The following is an 18281-nucleotide window of genomic DNA, read 5'->3' on the forward strand; positions in this document are numbered from 1 at the left end:
CTCTCTAAAGATGTAAGCGGAGGCCTCTCTCTCTCTCTCTCTCTCTCTCTCTCTCTCTCTCTCTCTCTCTCTCCAGTAGAGCTGTGTTGTGATGGGCCTGGTCTAGTAGAGCTGTGTTGTGATGGGCCTGGTCTAGTAGAGATGTGTTGTGATGGGCCTGGTCTAGTAGAGCTGTGTTGTGATGGGCCAGGTCTAGTAGAGCTGTGTTGTGATGGGCCTGGTCTAGTAGAGCTGTGTTGTGATGGGCCTGGTCTAGTAGAGCTGTGTTGTGATGGGCCTGGTCTAGTAGAGCTGTGTTGTGATGGGCCAGGTCTAGTAGAGCTGTGTTGTGATGGGCCAGGTCTAGTAGAGCTGTGTTGTGATGGGCCTGGTCTAGTAGAGCTGTGTTGTGATGGGCCAGGTCTAGTAGAGCTGTGTTGTGATGGGCCAGGTCTAGTAGAGCTGTGTTGTGATGGGCCAGGTCTAGTAGAGCTGTGTTGTGATGCTTATGCTTATGCTCCTCCTTCAGATTCACCATATTATGATGATCAGTTTTTTGACAATCTCCACACAGAAATCATTACATTTCAGGCAGAGGGTAAAGTGCTTCTTTGTCGAGACTTCAATGCAAGAACAGGTTCTGAGCCTGACTACACTGATGAGGGAGGTAACCACCACATATGTGGACACCCCTCCTTGTACAGTAGCCCTATTATAAATAATAGAAACAGTCCTGACCAAATACTGAACAAAAATGGGAAGGAGTTAGTGAATCTCTGTCGAGCCTTAGGCCTGTACATGCTTAATGGTAGAGTCAGAGGGGACTCTTTAGGTCAGTTTACTTACTGCTCAGCTCTTGGGACAAGTGTAGTGGATTATGCCATCACTGACATCGACCCCTCCTCCATTAGTGCATTCACTGTCAGACCACAGACACCATTGTCAGATCACAGGCAGATCAACGTGTTTCTGAAGAAATTAACCGGCAATACTCATTCAAAAAAACAGCCCAATAAACTCTACAACATAAACCCATCGTACAGATGGGCTCCAAACAGTGCAGAGAGATTCATTGAAACATTGAACTCAAATGAAATGATGAACTCTATACAGTTTTTCAATAACTCACAATACCAAAACAATAAAGATGGTGTCAATTCGGCTACTCAAAACATCAACTGCATATTCCAAAAAGCAGTATCGAAAGCAAATTTGAGAAAACCAAAGAAATACAACATCAGAAACAAAAAACAAAATGTTTCTGATAAATGGCGTGATAATGAATGTAAAACAATTAGAAAACACCTAAGACAATTGTCTATTGATATACATAAGCAGCATAACAACCCAGAGCTATGATATGAATATTTTGAAACTCTGAAACAGTATAAACAAACACTGAAATGCAAGAAATTGAATTATACCAACAAGACACTTGATGAAATTGAAAACGCAATTGACCAAAATCAGTTCTGGGACATGTGGAACAATTTAAGAACAACAAAGCCACAAGATGTACAAGATGTAGGAATTTGGAAAACGTATTTTGATAATCTGTACAAAAACATCCCACAAAAAGACAGAACCAATTAGAAATTAAAGAAAAAACAGAACCAATTAGAAATTAAAGAAAAATTGAACATCCTTGAATCAGTCATTAAAAACAACCAAAATCCATTAGATTACCCAATAACCCAACAAGAACTAAATGAAAAGCTCAAATCTATTTAATCAAAGAAAGCTTGTGGTCTAGACAACATCAGAAATGAAATGCTGAGTTGCAAAATGCTGTGCTTAAATTGTTCAACATGGTATTAACTTCTGGCTGCTTCCCTGATGTCTGGAACCAGGGGCTCATCTCCCCTATCCACAAAAGTGGAGACAAATCAGACCCCAATAATTACAGGGGAATTTGCGTAAACAGTAACTTGGGAAAGGTTTTCTGTAGCATTTTGAATTCAAGAATTCAAACCTTTCTTCAAGAAAAAAATGTAATAAGTAAATGTCAAATTGGCTTTCTCCCTAACCATCGCACTACTGACCATATATACACCTTACACACACGAATTAATAAACACGTCCACCAAAAAAAAGAGGGTAAAATCTTTGCTTGCTTTATTGACTTTAAAAAAGCATTTGATTCTATTTGGCATGAAGGGCTATTCTACAAAATTCTCCAAAGTGGGCTTGGTGGTAAGGTGTATGACTTAATAAAATGTATGTACACAGAAAATAAATGTGCAATAAAAATCAAAAAACAAAGAACAGAATTATTTTCACAATGTCGAGGTGTGAGACAAGGCTGCAGTTTGAGTCCAAACCTTTTCAACATTTATATCAATGAATTAGCAGACATGTTGGACCATTCTCCAACCCCAGGACTCACACTATTTGACACAGAGGTGAAATACCTGATATGCTGATGACTTGGTACTTCTATCACCAACCAAAGAAGGTCTTCAACAGAACATTAATATTCTAGAGCAATATTGCCATAATTGGGCCCTGGCAGTACATTTCCAAAAAACAAAAATCATGATTTTCCAAAAGAAAACCAGATGTCAGAAACACAAATATAAATTCACCCTGAACAACACCATCATTGAACACACAAAAAATTACACCTACCTTGGTCTGACCATATCTGCATCAGGAAACTTTAATATGGCAGTGAATGCACTCAAAGAAAAAGCCTGCAGAGCATTGTATGCAATAAAAATGAAATTATTCAAAATCAACATCCCAATTAGAATTTGGACCAAAATATTTGACAGTGTAATCCTACCAATAGCTCTTTACGGAAGTGAGGTTTGGGGGCCACTCAATAAACTGGACTTTAAAATGCGGGACAAACATCCTATTGAAGCCCTACCTGCAGAATTCTGTCGGAAAATCCTACAAGTCCAGAGAAATACACCAACTAATGCATGTAGGGCAGAATTGGTCCGCTTTCCAGTAATAATGAAAATACAGAAAAGATCATTACAATTTTGGCTACATCTAAATTCAAGTCCAAATTCAAGTCTGCAATTTAAAGCACTCCAAACCCAAGAGCTGAGCCCAGAAACGAGCCCTCTCAGCCAGCTGGTGTTGGACCTCACCAACCAAGCTGACACCAGCACTGCTTCAAAAGAAAGAATTCAAATAAACAAAATCATGAACCAATCAAAGGACTCATATTTACAACATTGGAAAAACGAAACAAAATCCCAAAGCCGACTAAATCTGACCCTAAACAGAGAATCTGAATTGGCTGATTATCTCTACTCTGTCAGAGATACGAAGCAGAGACAGATCCTTACCAAGTACAGGCTGAGTGACCACCTGGCAGAGACAGATCCTTACCAAGTACAGGCTGAGTGACCACCTGGCAGAGACAGATCCTTACCAAGTACAGGCTGAGTGACCACCGATTGGCAATAGAAACCGGCAGACATAAAAAGACATGGCTACCCAAAGAGGAGCGTGTATGTGGTCACTGCACGACAGGGGAGGTGGAGACAGAGATGCACTTTCTCCTCTACTGTCAGAAATATTCCTCACCAAGAGATTCCTTATTCACAGAAATGACTACATTTATTCCAAATTTGAACTTATTAAACCCAGAGGAAAAACTAAGAATACTCATGGGCGAAGGAGCAATGGCTCCTCTTGCAGCCAAATATGTATTTGCCTGCCATAGCCTGAGGGACACTGAATAATAACATCTGCATAGTAAGCAGTAACTTACTTATTATTACTATTATTGTTATTACTATGGTAGTAGTAGTGGTAATGATGATAGTAGTTGTAGTACTGATGTAATGGTGAAGATGACCGTTATTTAGTTATAAGTTAGTTATAGATTCATTTTCCATATTTAGATTTTTATATTTATTACATTCTACTATTTTACTATTATTTTACTATTTTATTGTTATTATTTTTAATTTTATTATTTTATAATTGTATTATGTACTGCCATTTTATATTATTATTTGTTATTGTTTATAATTGTATTACAATGTATATTATATACATTGTTGCTTTGGCAATATTAACACAATGTTTTTCATGCCAATAAAGCAGCTTGAATTTGAATTTGAATTTGAGAGAGAGGGGCCTCAGCTTACATCTCTAGAGAGAGAGAGAGAGAGAGAGAGAGAGAGGCCGCCGAGGAGGAGAGAGAGAGAGATGGCCGCCGCCCCCCCCCGGCCCCAGCTCTTACCTTCTCTAGAGAAGGCGAGGAGAGAGAGAGAGATGAGAGAGAAGAGAGGGCCTCCGCCTTACCATCTCTAGAGAGAGAGAGAAGACGAGAGAGACGAGAGAGGAGAGAGAGAGAGAGGGGCCTCCACTTACATCTCTTGAGAGGAGAGAGATGAAGGAGAGGAGAGAGAGGCCGCCGCCCGCTCTTACATCTCTAGAGAGAGAGAGAGAGAGGGACGAGAGAGGGCCTCCGCCTCTACATCTCTAGAGAGAGAGAGAGAGAGAGAGATGAGAGAGGAGAGATAGAGAGAGAGAGCGCGAGGAGAGAGAGAGAGAGAGGGGCTCTCCCACTTACATCTCTAGAGAGAGAGAGAGAGAGAGAGAGAGAGAGAGAGGCCTCTGCTTACATCTCTAGAGAGAGAGAGAGAGAGAGAGAGAGGCCTCCGCTTACATCTCTAGAGAGAGAGAGAGAGAGAACGAGAGAGAGAGGCCTCAGCTTGCATCTCTAAAGTGAAAGAGAGAGAGAGAGAGAGAGCGAGAGAGAGAGAGGCGTCAGCTTGCATCTCTAAAGTGAGAGAGAGAGGCCTCAGCTTGCATCTCTAAAGTGAGAGAGAGAGAGAGAGAGAGAGAGAGAGAGAGACAGAGAGAGAGAGAGGCCTCAGCTTGCATCTCTAGCCAGAGAAAACATGTCCTCTGTGGGTAGCTCTGGTAGTCCCTTCCCCCCTGGGGTAGAGCAGAGAAGCTGTGTGTGTAGACAAGGTGTTTCATTTCTAACACTGCTGCCAGGATTGGTCTACAAACCTGCTGTGCAAATATTGTACGGGACAGGAGCAATATGCACAAACATAAATTCCCAACTGCATAGAATCTCTCTCTTCCTTAGTCATACACTTTGTTGTTAGACTTGCGGTAGAGCAATACTATTACACAGTGTAGATTCCTTCAGAGACATCAAGGGCAGAAACTGAGCTCAAGTGTGAAATTCCTTCTTTCTCCACTAAGGAAGAGGCTGCCAGCAAACTGAAACTGTCTTGTTTGCACAGAAAGCACCTGTTTCCACCTCCTAAATCAGGGGAATAAGGAACAGAGCTCGCTGGGACCGACGACCATACAAGCCAGGCCATTCTGCTTCTCCCATAGCAGTCAGGGTAAATGAAAGGTGTGTGCGTGTGCGTGTGCGTGTGCGTGTACGTGTGCGTGTGGGTGTGTGTGTGTGTGTGTGTGTGTGTGTGTGTGTGTGTGTGTGTGTGTGTGTGTGTGTGTGTGTGTGTGTGTGTGTGTGTGTGTGTGTGCAGAAGGCTTTAGTACATACCTGTCTTGGTGTTCCCTCCCTTGTATGTGATTCGCCTGATGGCGTCGAGCAGCGTTTCCTTGTTAGCGTATGAGTTCAGCTTGAACTCAGTCCTGGCATCATCACTGAACTGTGCTATAGCAACCTGTCAGTAAGAGGGAGAGAGAGAAGGGGGGAGAGAGAAAGGGGTAGAGAGAGAGAGGGAGAGAGAGAGAGGAGAGAGAGAGAGAAAGAGAGGAAAGAGAGAGAGAGAGAGAGAAAGAGAGAGAAAGAGGAGAGAGAGAAAGAGGGAGAAAAGGAGAGAGAGAGAGAAAGAGAGGAGAGAGAGAGAGAGAGAGAAAGAGAGAGAGAGGACAGAGAGAGAGAGAGAGAGAGAGAGAGGGAGAAAAGGAGAGAGAGTGAGAGGAGAGAGAGCGAGAGAGAGAGAGAGAGAGAGAGAGAGGAGAGAGAGCGAGAGAGAGAGAGAGAGAGAGAGAGAGAGAGAGAGAGAGAGGTGTAAAAGTCTTCATCACACCCAGAGATAATTCTAACAGTGTTTTGGCTAGGGGGGGGTTAGGGTTGTTTATAATTTGGAATGTTGAACATGAATCTGTTCTAAAAATTTAGAAAATAACTATACAGAACAAAAATATAAATGCAACATGCAACAATTTCAAAGATTTTACTGAGTTACAGTTCATATGAGGAAATCAGTCAATTGAAATAAATTCATTAGGCCTTAATCTATGGATTTCACATGACCGGGTCACAGATAGCATAAAAAAATGGGCCTCACAATGGTCCTCAGGAGGTCGTCACGGTATCTCTGTTCATTCAAACAGGCATCGATAAAATGCAATTGTGTTTGTTGTCCGTAGCTTATGCCTGCCCATACCATAACCCCAACGCCACCATGGGGCACTCTGTTCACAACGTAGACATCAGCAAACCACTCGACCACACGACGCCATACACGTGGTCTGCGGTTGTGAGGCCGGTTGGATGTCCTGCCAAATTCTCTAAAATGACATTGGAGGCGGTTTATGGTAGGAAATGAACATTCAATTCTCTGGCAACAGCTCTGGTAGACATTCCTGCAGTCAGCATGCCAATTGCACGCTCCTTCAAAACTTGAGACATCTGTGGCATTGTCTTGTGTGACAAAAATTGACATTTTAGAGTGGCCTTTTTTTGTCCCCAGGACAAGGTGCACCTGTGTAATGATCATGCTGTTAAATCAGCTTCTTGATATTCCACAACTGTCAGGTGGCTGGATTATCTTGGCAAAGGTGAAACGCTCACTAACAGGGATGGAAACACATTTGTTCACAACGTTTTAGAGAAATAAGCTTTTTGTGCATATGGAACATTTCTGGGATCTTCTATTTCAGCTCATGAAACATGGGACCAACACTTTACATGTTGAGTTTATATTTTTGTTCAGTGTAAGTTGCCAATAAAGAATCCAGAACTTATAGTCGCATGCTGGATGCACGCTTTCATTGGCATCTTAGCAACTATTTTGCAACATGTTTAGAACAGATGTCTCTGTTACTCACTGTCCTTATGTCCCCTTAGGAATCTATCCCTGTCCCTCCTCTTCCCTCAATGTCCTGCTTCCCTTCTCACTGTCCTTATGTCCCCTTAGGAATCTATCCCTGTCCCTCCTCTTCCCTCAATGTCCTGCTTCCCTTCTCACTGTCCTTATGTCCCCTTAGGAATCTATCCCTGTCCCTCCTCTTCCCTCAATGTCCTGCTTCCCTTCTCACTGTCCTTATGTCCCCTTAGGAATCTATCCCTGTCCCTCCTCATCCCTCAATGTCCTGCTTCCCTTCTCACTCTCCTTATGTCCCCTTAGGAATCTATCCCTGTCCCTCCTCATCCCTCAATGTCCCGCTTCCCTTCTCACTGTCCTTATGTCCCCTTAGGAATCTATCCCTGTCCCTCCTCTTCCCTCAATGTCCTGCTTCCCTTCTCACTGTCCTTATGTCCCCTTAGGAATCTATCCCTGTCCCTCCTCATCCCTCAATGTCCTGCTTCCCTTCTCACTCTCCTTATGTCCCCTTAGGAATCTATCCCTGTCCCTCCTCTTCCCTCAATGTCCTGCTTCCCTTCTCACTGTCCTTATGTCCCCTTAGGAATCTATCCCTGTCCCTCCTCTTCCCTCAATGTCCTGCTTCCCTTCTCACTCTCCTTATGTCCCCTTAGGAATCTATCCCTGTCCCTCCTCATCCCTCAATGTCCTGCTTCCCTTCTCACTGTCCTTATGTCCCCTTAGGAATCTATCCCTGTCCCTCCTCTTCCCTCAATGTCCTGCTTCCCTTCTCACTGTCCTTATGTCCCCTTAGGAATCTATCCCTGTCCCTCCTCATCCCTCAATGTCCTGCTTCCCTTCTCACTGTCCTTATGTCCCCTTAGGAATCTATCCCTGTCCCTCCTCATCCCTCAATGTCCTGCTTCCCTTCTCACTCTCCTTATGTCTGTTTTTCTATTTGTCTGTCTGAGAGCCTAACTACTGTAGCCAGGACCCTCTGCACCTCAGCTCAGATTCCTCCATTACCCATCAGCCCCTAATACAGTAGTAAGGGGATACGGAGGACTTTAGTAATGCAGCCTTGTGTCAATAACCCACCAGTTCCTCAGTAATGGGCTGTGAACGGTCTGAAAGAGGGGGCTTGATAAAGATCTATGGGCCTCTGTTTGTAATGTCTAGACACCAGTCTATTCCAACATAATGGTCTCTCCCTTGAGACCTGGTTTAGATGTGGGTCTGTTTGTAATGTCTAGACACCAGTCTATTCCAACATAATGGTCTCTCCCTTGAGACCTGGTTTAGATGTGGGTCTGTTTGTAATGTCTAGACACCAGTCTATTCCAACATAACGGTCTCTCCCTTGAGACCTGGTTTAGATGTGGGTCTGTTTGTAATGTCTAGACACCAGTCTATTCCAACATAATGGTCTCTCCCTTGAGACCTGGTTTAGATGTGGGTCTGTTTGTAATGTCTAGACACCAGTCTATTCCAACATAATGGTCTCTCCCTTGAGACCTGGTTTAGATGTGGGTCTGTTTGTAATGTCTAGACACCAGTCTATTCCAACATAATGGTCTCTCCCTTGGGACCTGGTTTAGATGTGGCTCTGTTTGGTGATGTTGGCACAGGCTTTATCTAAACCTAAGTTCACCCTGACCCTTGACCCTAACCTCACCCTGGTCTGTGACCCTAACCTGTGACCCTAACCTCACCTTGACCTGTGAACCTAACCTCACCCTGACCTGTGACCCTAACCTCACCCTGACCTGTGAACCTAACCTCACCCTGACCTGTGAACCTAACCTCACCCTGACCTGTGACCCTACCTCACCCTGACCTGTGACCCTAACCTCACCCTGACCTGTGAACCTAACCTCACCCTGACCTGTGTGTACTGGACTAGACCAGCCATTGGTCTTTTAGACCAGCGAGTTGTCATTGGTCTTACCTGTGTGCCGTCAGGACCAATCAGATCCAGAGCTCCCATCGTACTGTACAGGAAGCGGATAATCTTCTGGAAGTTGTCGTCTCCGATGCTCCAAGAGCCGTCCACCAAGAAGACCAGGTCAGCTTTGGCTGCTTTACAGACTGGGGGAGGGAGGGAGGGAGGAAGGGAGGGAGGCAGGGAGGGAGGGAGGGACGCAGGGATGCAGGGAGGCAGGGAGGGAGGGAGGGAGGGAGCGAGGGACGCAGGGAGGGAAGGAAGGAGGGAGGGAGGGAGGCAGGCAGGCAGGCAGGCAGGCAGGCAGGCAGGCAGGCAGGGAAGGAGGGAGGGAGGGAGGGAGGGAGGTAGGTAGGGAGGGAGGGAGGGAAGTCTCAATACAACAGGCCAGCTGGTAAGCCTCAACTCTTCAGTCACAATACAACAGGCCAGCTGGTAAGCCTCAACTCTTCATTCTCAATACAACAGGCCAGCTGGTAAGCCTCAACTCTTCAGTCTCAATACAACAGGCCAGCTGATAAGCCTCAACTCTTCATTCTCAATACAACAGGCCAGCTGGTAAGCCTCAACTCTTCAGTCTCATTACAACAGGCCAGCTGGTAAGCCTCAACTCTCCAGTATCATTACAACAGGCCAGCTGGTAAGCCTCAACCCTTCAGTCTCATTACAACAGGCCAGCTGGTAAGCCTCAACTCTCCCGTCTCATTACAACAGGCCAGCTGGTAAGCCTCAACCCTTCAGTCTCAGTACAACAGGCCAGCTGGTAAGCCTCAACTCTCCCGTCTCATTACAACAGGCCAGCTGGTAAGCCTCAACCCTTCAGTCTCATTACAACAGGCCAGCTGGTGGTGAGTGGTGATGAACTATCTAACTATCTGTCTCCTCCAGAAGCTTTATCTACTTCCCACTACACAGAGACAGATAAGATCTTTCTTCGTGCTAATTAAAGGTCCAAAGCAGCCATTTTTATCTCAATATATCTGTCTGAGTGGGGAGAGGAAAACTGAAAACTACAGTAGTTGTTATTGGCAGAGAGGTTTGGAACACTCTTTCTTATTGGTCTATTAACGATGTCACCAGGCAGGCTAAAACTCTATCCCACCAAAACAGGCTGTCTGTTCAAACAGCTCTTACACTAAAATGGCTTTATCATAATTTTCACAATTTCACAGTATTATTCCAACCTCATAGTGTGGAAATATATATAACAAACTGGAAAATCACATTTTTGACTGCGCTGTGCCTTTAATATTCAGTTAGTGTATTCTCCAGCTATATACAGACTTCAGTCAAACTGGGAGAAGATCGGTCTCTCAGAATGTGAGGAACGGTTAGAGCTGGCCGGTCTCTCAGAATGTGAGGAACGGTTAGAGCTGGCCGGTCTCTCAGAATGTGAGGAACGGTTAGAGCTGGCCGGTCTCTCAGAATGTGCGGAACGGTTAGAGCTGGCCGGTCTCTCAAAATGTGAGGAACGGTTAGAGCTGGCCGGTCTCTCAAAATGTGAGGAACGGTTAGAGCTGGCCGGTCTCTCAGAATGTGAGGAACGGTTAGAGCTGGCCGGTCTCTCAGAATGTGAGGAACGGCTAGAGCTGGCCGGTCTCTCAGAATGTGAGGAACGGTTAGAGCTGGCCGGTCTCTCAGAATGTGAGGAACGGTTAGAGCTGGCCGGTCTCTCAGAATGTGAGGAACGGTTAGAGCTGGCCGGTCTCTCAGAATGTGAGGAACGGTTAGAGCTGGCCGGTCTCTCAGAATGTGAGGAACGACTAGAGCTGGCCGGTCTCTCAGAATGTGAGGAACGGTTAGAGCTGGTCGGTCTCTCAGAATGTGAGGAACGACTAGAGCTGGCCGGTCTCTCAGAATGTGAGGAACGGCTAGAGCTGGCCGGTCTCTCAGAATGTGAGGAACGGTTAGAGCTGGTCGGTCTCTCAGAATGTGAGGAACGGTTAGAGCTGGCCGGTCTCTCAGAATGTGAGGAACGGTTAGAGCTGGTCGGTCTCTCAGAACGTGAGGAACGGTTAGAGCTGGCCGGTCTCTCAGAACGTGAGGAACGGTTAGAGCTGGCAGGTCTCTCAGAATGTGAGGAACGGCTAGAGCTGGCCGGTCTCTCAGAATGTGAGGAACGGCTAGAGCTGGCCGGTCTCTCAGACAGTAAGCTGACGCTGATTTAACCAGTTCTCTAATGCTAGGAAGAAGTATAGCTTGCCGGTCCTTGGCACAAGAAGGACCATAGCTTGTTGGTGCCTGGTACAAAGAAGGTTGAGAAACACTGGGCTACACTTTTAGACAAAAGGGTTCCAAAAGGGTTCTTTGGCTGTCCCCATTGGAGAACCTTTTTTGGTTCCAGGTAGAACCCTTTTTGGTTCCAGGTAGAACCCTCTGTGAAAAGGGTTCTACATTGAACCCAAAAGGGTTTTACCTGGAACCAAAAGGGTTTTACTTGGAACCAAAAGTGTTCTACCTGGAACCAAAAGGGTTTTACTTGGAACCAAAGGGGTTCTACCTGGAACCAAAACGGGTTCTTTGGAGACAGCCGAAGAACCCTTTTAGGATCAAAGATAGGTCCTTTTTTCTAAGAGTGTAGAGGAATGGCAAGAGAAATGTCTGGCCTGGTTGATCTTTGTTTAAACAAGCCAGAGAGTTAGAATTATAACATTAAATTGACTGGTACAAACCTCTAGAGGTGGGACAAATGTGTTAAGTCTGAAGTGCTTAGAATTATAGCAGAGTTCTTAGAATGGCGGGAGAGATCTTAAGGGAAGGTTCTTATGGCAGGGTTCTAATCAAACCGGACAGGAAGTATCGACAGGATGGGAGGAAGGCTTGATACACAGCCAGGCAGCAGTGCACCATGGGGGGATAGAATTGTGCAAGGCTCTTTCTCAATTTGTCTTTCATCGATTTAACCGATTCCTCCCACCCTCTATCCTCGCCTCATTCACAAAACGCATTGGAGAAGATCCAAGGTCCCGCCCATCGAACCTTCTCCTCCAATGCGATTGAGAAGAAGTTGAGTACTTCTGACTTCTACTATTATTAGGAGCTAGAGATAATATCCAAAATGCAATATTCAACTAATCCCCGCTGAAAAAACGACCTTGAGAACTTTGCTGTGAATACATTGATAAAAGCTAAAGATGTTTCCGCTCTATTATGGTGCTGTAAAAACCACGTTCTTATTTCTAATTTATTTCAACCTGTGAAGAACTTATACTTATCACAAATCTGATGATTACAGTTCATTTAAACATGGACCAGGACTTAAACCCCCAGGGGGCTGTCTGCCTATAATATTTGGTAGTGTGTATATGAAGGTCAGTAGAGGAGGGAGGAAGAAAAGCCTCAGCTAATGTAATAAGTAATGCATGCAGATGCTGTGTAAATATGTACAGACTGGAGCTGCTGCTTGTCTGAGCCGCACTGAAAATGTTTGATAAGATCCTGGATACTCCCCAAGAAAGAAGACTTAAAAAGTTGATAAGATACTGGATACCCCTCAAGAAAGAAGACTTAAAAAGTTGATAAGATACTGGATAATCCCCAAGAAAGAAGACTTAAAAAGCTGATAAGATACTGGATAATCCCCAAGAAAGAAGACTTAAAAAGCTGATAAGATACTGGATACCCCTGAAGAAAGAAGACTTAAAAAGCTGATAAGATACTGGATAATCCCCAAGAAAGAAGACTTAAAAAGCTGATAAGATACTGGATAATCCCCAAGAAAGAAGACTTAAAAAGCTGATAAGATACTGGATACCCCTGAAGAAAGAAGACTTAAAAAGTTGATAAGATACTGGATACCCCCCAAGAAAGAAGACTTAAAAAGCTGATAAGATCCTGGATACTCCCCAAGAAAGAAGACTTAAAAAATGTATAAAATACTGGATACTCCCCAAGAAAGAAGACTTAAAAAATGTATAAAATACTGGATACCCCTGAAGAAAGAAGACTTAAAAAGTTGATAAGATACTGGATACCCCCCAAGAAAGAAGACTTCAAAAGTTGATAAGATACTGGATACCCCCCAAGAAAGAAGACTTAAAAAGTTGTTTTTATCTCCAAAAACTCTTCCTCAGCTGAATAAATACCACTAAGTACCGGTACTTGTTTGGTGATTGTATAATGTGGTTCATCTGGTATAAAAGTTATATATATATTTTAATCTGTGGTACCTCAGTGTGCTGAAGTAAAGGTGAGCTGTCATCAGAGATGTAGTGTGGGTTTGAGAAAGGTCACACTATGGTGGGGACAGCAGGGGAGAGTGTGTGTGTGTGTGCGGACACACAGTGGCAGCTCGTATCTCTTACCTTCCTTGGCGGGCGGTATGGTCGGTAGGGGGGGTGACGTGGGTGGTGGTGTCGGTGGCTGGGTGGGGACGGGGACTAGAATACACAGAGAGACAAGCACATAAATCATCACGGTACATCCATCATACCTCTCTATCCACACACACACCTACCAGTGTCCACCTACCTCTCCCATGCTGTCCCCAAACAATGCCTCTGTTTTGGATAAGCCAGGGAGGTTTTTCTGTGGTGAGTGAGAGTAGCAGTAGCAGCAGCAGCAGCAGTGTAACCTCCTCCTGGGAGGAGAGCAGCTATCTGTATCCCTGGCAGCGAGTGAGCATCTCCTGTCCCTAAACAGACCAGTTCTCCCCACCTCATTGCCTTGCCAATGGCCTGCATCATTAGCCTACTATTGTTGCTTCTAAGTGACAGTCGTGCTGCAGGGGCTGACGACGTGTCCTAAATGACACCCTATCCCCGTTGTAAATGTAGGGAATAGGCTACCATTTGGGATGCAACCTAAAGGGAGGTGAAATGAGTTGTGGCTGGTGCTCAGCCCACAGGCAAAGAGCAGCTCTGGGGGGAAGGTTTCATTTACCAGACAAAAGGAGAGAAAGCATGCCTTGTCTTCACTGAGCTGAGCTGATCTATAGGCCAGTCAGTCGTAAGCCACAACAGCCATCCAAGGTAATTGGGGGGGGGGGGGGGGGCCTGGAGGCCTGCTCCGTGGCCTGGAGCAACACTGGAATGATTGGTTCTATGGTTTCTCACTGCTCTCCGTTTCAATGTGTAACATACAGTATGACATGTCCTCTTCATTTCCACTGCCAATAAATCCAATGTTCATAGCTGGTAATTCTGTTCTACTCCCATAAGAGAGATTTTGAGTGAAGTTGACACCTAGGTGTTGTGTCCATGATGAGAGTGTTGAGGTCAGTTGGTACATACGTGTTGTATCCATGATGAGAGTGTTGAGGTCAGTTGGTACATACGTGTTGTATCCATGATGACAGTGTTGAGGTCAGTTGGTACATACGTGTTGTATCCATGATGAGAGTGTTGAGGACATTCACATGGAAAAGTCCACAGACCCACTCCAAAAGGCTTTCGGAGCCATCATCGACTCAGTGGGTTTTGTCCAACATGTCTCTGGACCTACTCACTGCCACAGTCATACTCTGGACCTAGTTTTGTCCCATGGAATAAATGTTGTGGATCTTAATGTTTTTCCTCATAATCCTGGATTATCGGACCACCATTTTATTGCGTTTACAATTGCAACAAATAATCTGCTCAGACCCCAACCAAGGAAGATTAAAAGTCGTGCTATAAATTCTCAGACAACCCAAAGATTCCTTGATGCCCTTCCAGACTCCCTCTGCCTACCCAAGGACGTCAGAGGACAAGAATCAGTTAACCACCTAACCGAGGAACTCAATTTAACCTTGCGCAATACCCTAGATGCAGTTTCACCCCTAAAAATTAAAAACATCTGTCATAAGAAACTAGCTCCCTGGTATACAGAAAATACACGAGGTCTGAAGCAAGCTTCCAGAAAATTGGAACGGAAATGGCGCCACACTAAACTGGAAGTCTTCCGACTAGCTTGGAAAGACAGTACCGTGCAGTATCGAAGAGCCCTCACTGCTGCACGATCATCCTATTTTTCCAACTTAATTGAGGAAAATAAGAACAATCCGAAATTTCTTTTTGACACTGTCGCAAAGTTAACTAAAAAGCAGCATTCGCAAATGGAGGATGGCTTTCACTTCAGCAGTAATAAATTTATGAACTTCTTTGAGGAAAAGATCATGATCATTAGAAAGCAAATTACGGACTCCTCTTTAAATCTGGGTATTCCTCCAGGGCTCCATTGTCCTGAGTCTGCACAACTCTGCCAGGACCTAGGATCAAGGGAGATACTAAAGTGTTTTAGTACTATATCTCTTGACATAATGATGAAAATAATCATGGCCTCCAAACCCTCAAGCTGCATACTGGACCCTATTCCAACTAAACTACTGAAAGAGCTGCTTCCTGTGCTTGGCCCTTCTATGTTGAACATAATAAACGGCTCTCTATCCACCGGATGTGTACCAAGCTCACTAAAAGTGACAGTAATAAAGCCTCTCTTGAAAAAGCCGAATCTTGACCCAGAAATTATAAAAAACTATCGGCCTATATCGAATCTTCCATTCCTCTCAAAAAATTTTGAAAAAGTTGTTGCGCAGCAACTCACTGCCTTCCTGAAGACAAACAATGTATACGAAACGCTTCAGTCTGGTTTTAGACCCCATCATAGCACTGAGACTGCACTTGTGAAGGTGGTAAATGACCTTTTAATGACGTCAGACCGAGGCTCTGCATCTGTCCTCATGCTCCTAGATCTTAGTGCCGCTTTTGATACCATCGATCACCACATTCTTTTGGAGAGATTGGAAACCCAAATTGGTCTACATGGACAAGTTCTGGCCTGGTTTAGATCTTATCTGTTGGAAAGATATCAGTTTGTCTCTGTGAATGGTTCGTCCTCTGACAAATCAATTGTAAATTTCGGTGTTCCTCAAGGTTCCGTTCTAGGACCACTATTGTTTTCACTATATCTTTTACCTCTTGGGGATGTCATTCGAAAACATAATGTTAAATTTCACTGCTATGCGGACGACACACAGCTGTACATTTCAATGAAACATGGTGAAGCCCCAAAATTGCCCTCGCTAGAAGCCTGTGTTTCAGACATAAGGAAGTGGATGGCTGCAAACTTTCTACTTTTAAACTCGGACAAAACAGAGATGCTTGTCCTAGGTCCCAAGAAACAAAGAGATCTTCTGTTGAATCTGACAATTAATCTGGATGGTTGTACAGTCATCTCAAATAAAACTGTGAAGGACCTCGGCGTTACTCTGGACCCTGATCTCTCTTTTGAAGAACATATCAAGACTGCTTCAAGGACAGCTTTTTTCCATCTACGTAACATTGCAAAAATCAGAAACTTTCTGTCCAAAAATGACGCAGAAAAATTAATCCATGCTTTTGTTACTTCTAGGCTCGACTACTGCAATGCTCTACTTTCCGGCTACCCGGATAAAGCACTAAACAAACTTCAGTTAGTGCTAAATACGGCTGCTAGAATCCTGACTAGAACCAAAAAATTTGATCATATTACTCCAGTGCTAGCCTCCCTACACTGGCTTCCTGTTAAGGCAAGGGCTGATTTCAAGGTTTTACTGCTAACCTACAAAGCATTACATGGGCTTGCTCCTACCTATCTTTCCGATTTGGTCCTGCCGTACATACCTACACGTACGCTACGGTCACAAGACGCAGGCCTCCTAATTGTCCCTAGAATTTCTAAGCAAACGGCTGGAGGTAGGGCTTTCTCCTATAGAGCTCCATTTTTATGGAATGGTCTGCCTACTCATGTGAGAGACGCAGACTCAGTCTCAACCTTTAAGTCTTTACTGAAGACTTATCTCTTCAGTAGGTCCTATGATTAAGTATAGTCTGGCCCAGGAGTGTGAAGGTGAACGGAAAGGCTGGAGCAACGAACCGCCCTTGCTGTCTCTGCCTTGTCGGTTCCTCTTTTCCCACTGGGATTCTCTGCCTCTAACCCTTTTACAGGGGCTGAGTCACTGACTTACTGGTGTTCTTCCATGCCGTCCATGGGAGGGGTGCGTCACTTGAGTAGGTTGAGCCACTGACGTGGTCTTCCTGTCTGGGTTGGCGCCCCCCCCTTGGGTTGTGCCGTGGCGGAGATCTTTGTGGGCTATACTCGGCCTTGTCTTCGGACGGTAAGTTGGTGGTTGTAGATATCCCTCTAGTGGTGTGAGGGCTGTGCTTTGGCAAAGTGGGTGGGGTTATATCCTGCCTGTTTGGCCCTGTCCGGGGGTATCATCGGATGGGGCCACAGTGTCTTCTGATCCCTCCTGTCTCAGCCTCCAGTATTTATGCTGCCGTAGTTTATGTGTCGGGGGGCTAGGGTCAGTCTGTTACATCTGGAGTATTCTCTTGTCTTATCCGGTGTCCTGTGTGAATGTAAATATGCTCTCTCTAATTCTCTCTTTTTCTCTTTCTCTCGGAGGACCTGAGCCCTAGGACCATGCCTCAGGACTACCTGGCATGATGACTCCTTGCTGTCCCCAGTCCACCTGGCCATGCTGCTGCTCCAGTTTCAACTGTTCTGCCTGCGGCTACGGAACCCTGACCTGTTCACCGGACGTGCTTGTTGCACCCTCGACAACTACTATGATTATTATTATTTGACCATGCTGGTCATTTACGAACATTTTAACATCTTGACCATGTTCTGTTATAATTATCCACCCGGCACAGCCAGAAGAGGACTGGCCACCCCTCATAGCCTGGTTCCTCTCTAGGTTTCTTCCTAGGTTTTTGGCCTTTCTCAGGAGTTTTTCCTAGGGAGTTTTTCCCAGCCACCGTGCTTCTTTCACATGCATTGCTTGCTGTTTGGGGTTTTAGGCTGGGTTTCTGTACAGCACTTTGAGATTTCAGCTGATGTACGAAGGGCTATATAAATAAATTAGATTTGATTTGATTTGATTTGTACATACGTTTTGTATCCATGATGAGAGTGTTGAGGTCAGTTGGTACATACGTGTTGTATCCATGATGAGGGTGTTGAGGTCAGTTGGTACATACGTGTTGTATCCATGATGAGAGTGTTGAGGTCAGTTGGTACATACGTGTTGTGTCCATGATGAGAGTGTTGAGGTCAGTTGGTACATACGTGTTGTGTCCATGATGAGAGTGTTGAGGTCAGTTGGTACATACGTGTTGTATCCATGATGAGAGTGTTGAGGTCAGTTGGTACATACGTGTTGTATCCATGATGAGAGTGTTGAGGTCAGTTGGTACATGCATGTTGTATCCATGATGAGAGTGTTGAGGTCAGTTGGTACATACGTGTTGTATCCATGATGAGAGTGTTGAGGTCAGTTGGTACATACGTGTTGTATCCATGATGAGAGTGTTGAGGTCAGTTGGTACATACGTGTTGTGTCCATGATGAGAGTGTTGAGGTCAGTTGGTACATACGTGTTGTATCCATGATGAGAGTGTTGAGGTCAG

The 18281-nt window shown here is 44.8% G+C and overlaps 1 protein-coding gene across 4 annotated transcripts in view; it reads right to left on the bottom strand.

The window, feature by feature from the left end:
- The window catches only part of LOC115182477 (collagen alpha-1(XIV) chain), a 161616-nt gene that overhangs the window by 77079 nt on the left and 66256 nt on the right, over positions 1-18281 (bottom strand). For all 4 annotated transcript variants that reach the window (XM_029744077.1, XM_029744076.1, XM_029744078.1 and 1 more), the window contains exons 21-23: positions 13215-13289; positions 8917-9056; positions 5477-5600 (exon numbers count right to left, since the gene is read on the bottom strand). In XM_029744077.1, the coding sequence (XP_029599937.1) occupies positions 5477-5600; positions 8917-9056; positions 13215-13289 (339 nt within the window). The remainder of the gene's footprint in view (positions 1-5476; positions 5601-8916; positions 9057-13214; positions 13290-18281) is intronic.

This window comes from Salmo trutta, unplaced genomic scaffold (genome assembly GCF_901001165.1).
Source record: "Salmo trutta unplaced genomic scaffold, fSalTru1.1, whole genome shotgun sequence".
Lineage (NCBI taxonomy): Eukaryota > Metazoa > Chordata > Actinopteri > Salmoniformes > Salmonidae > Salmo > Salmo trutta.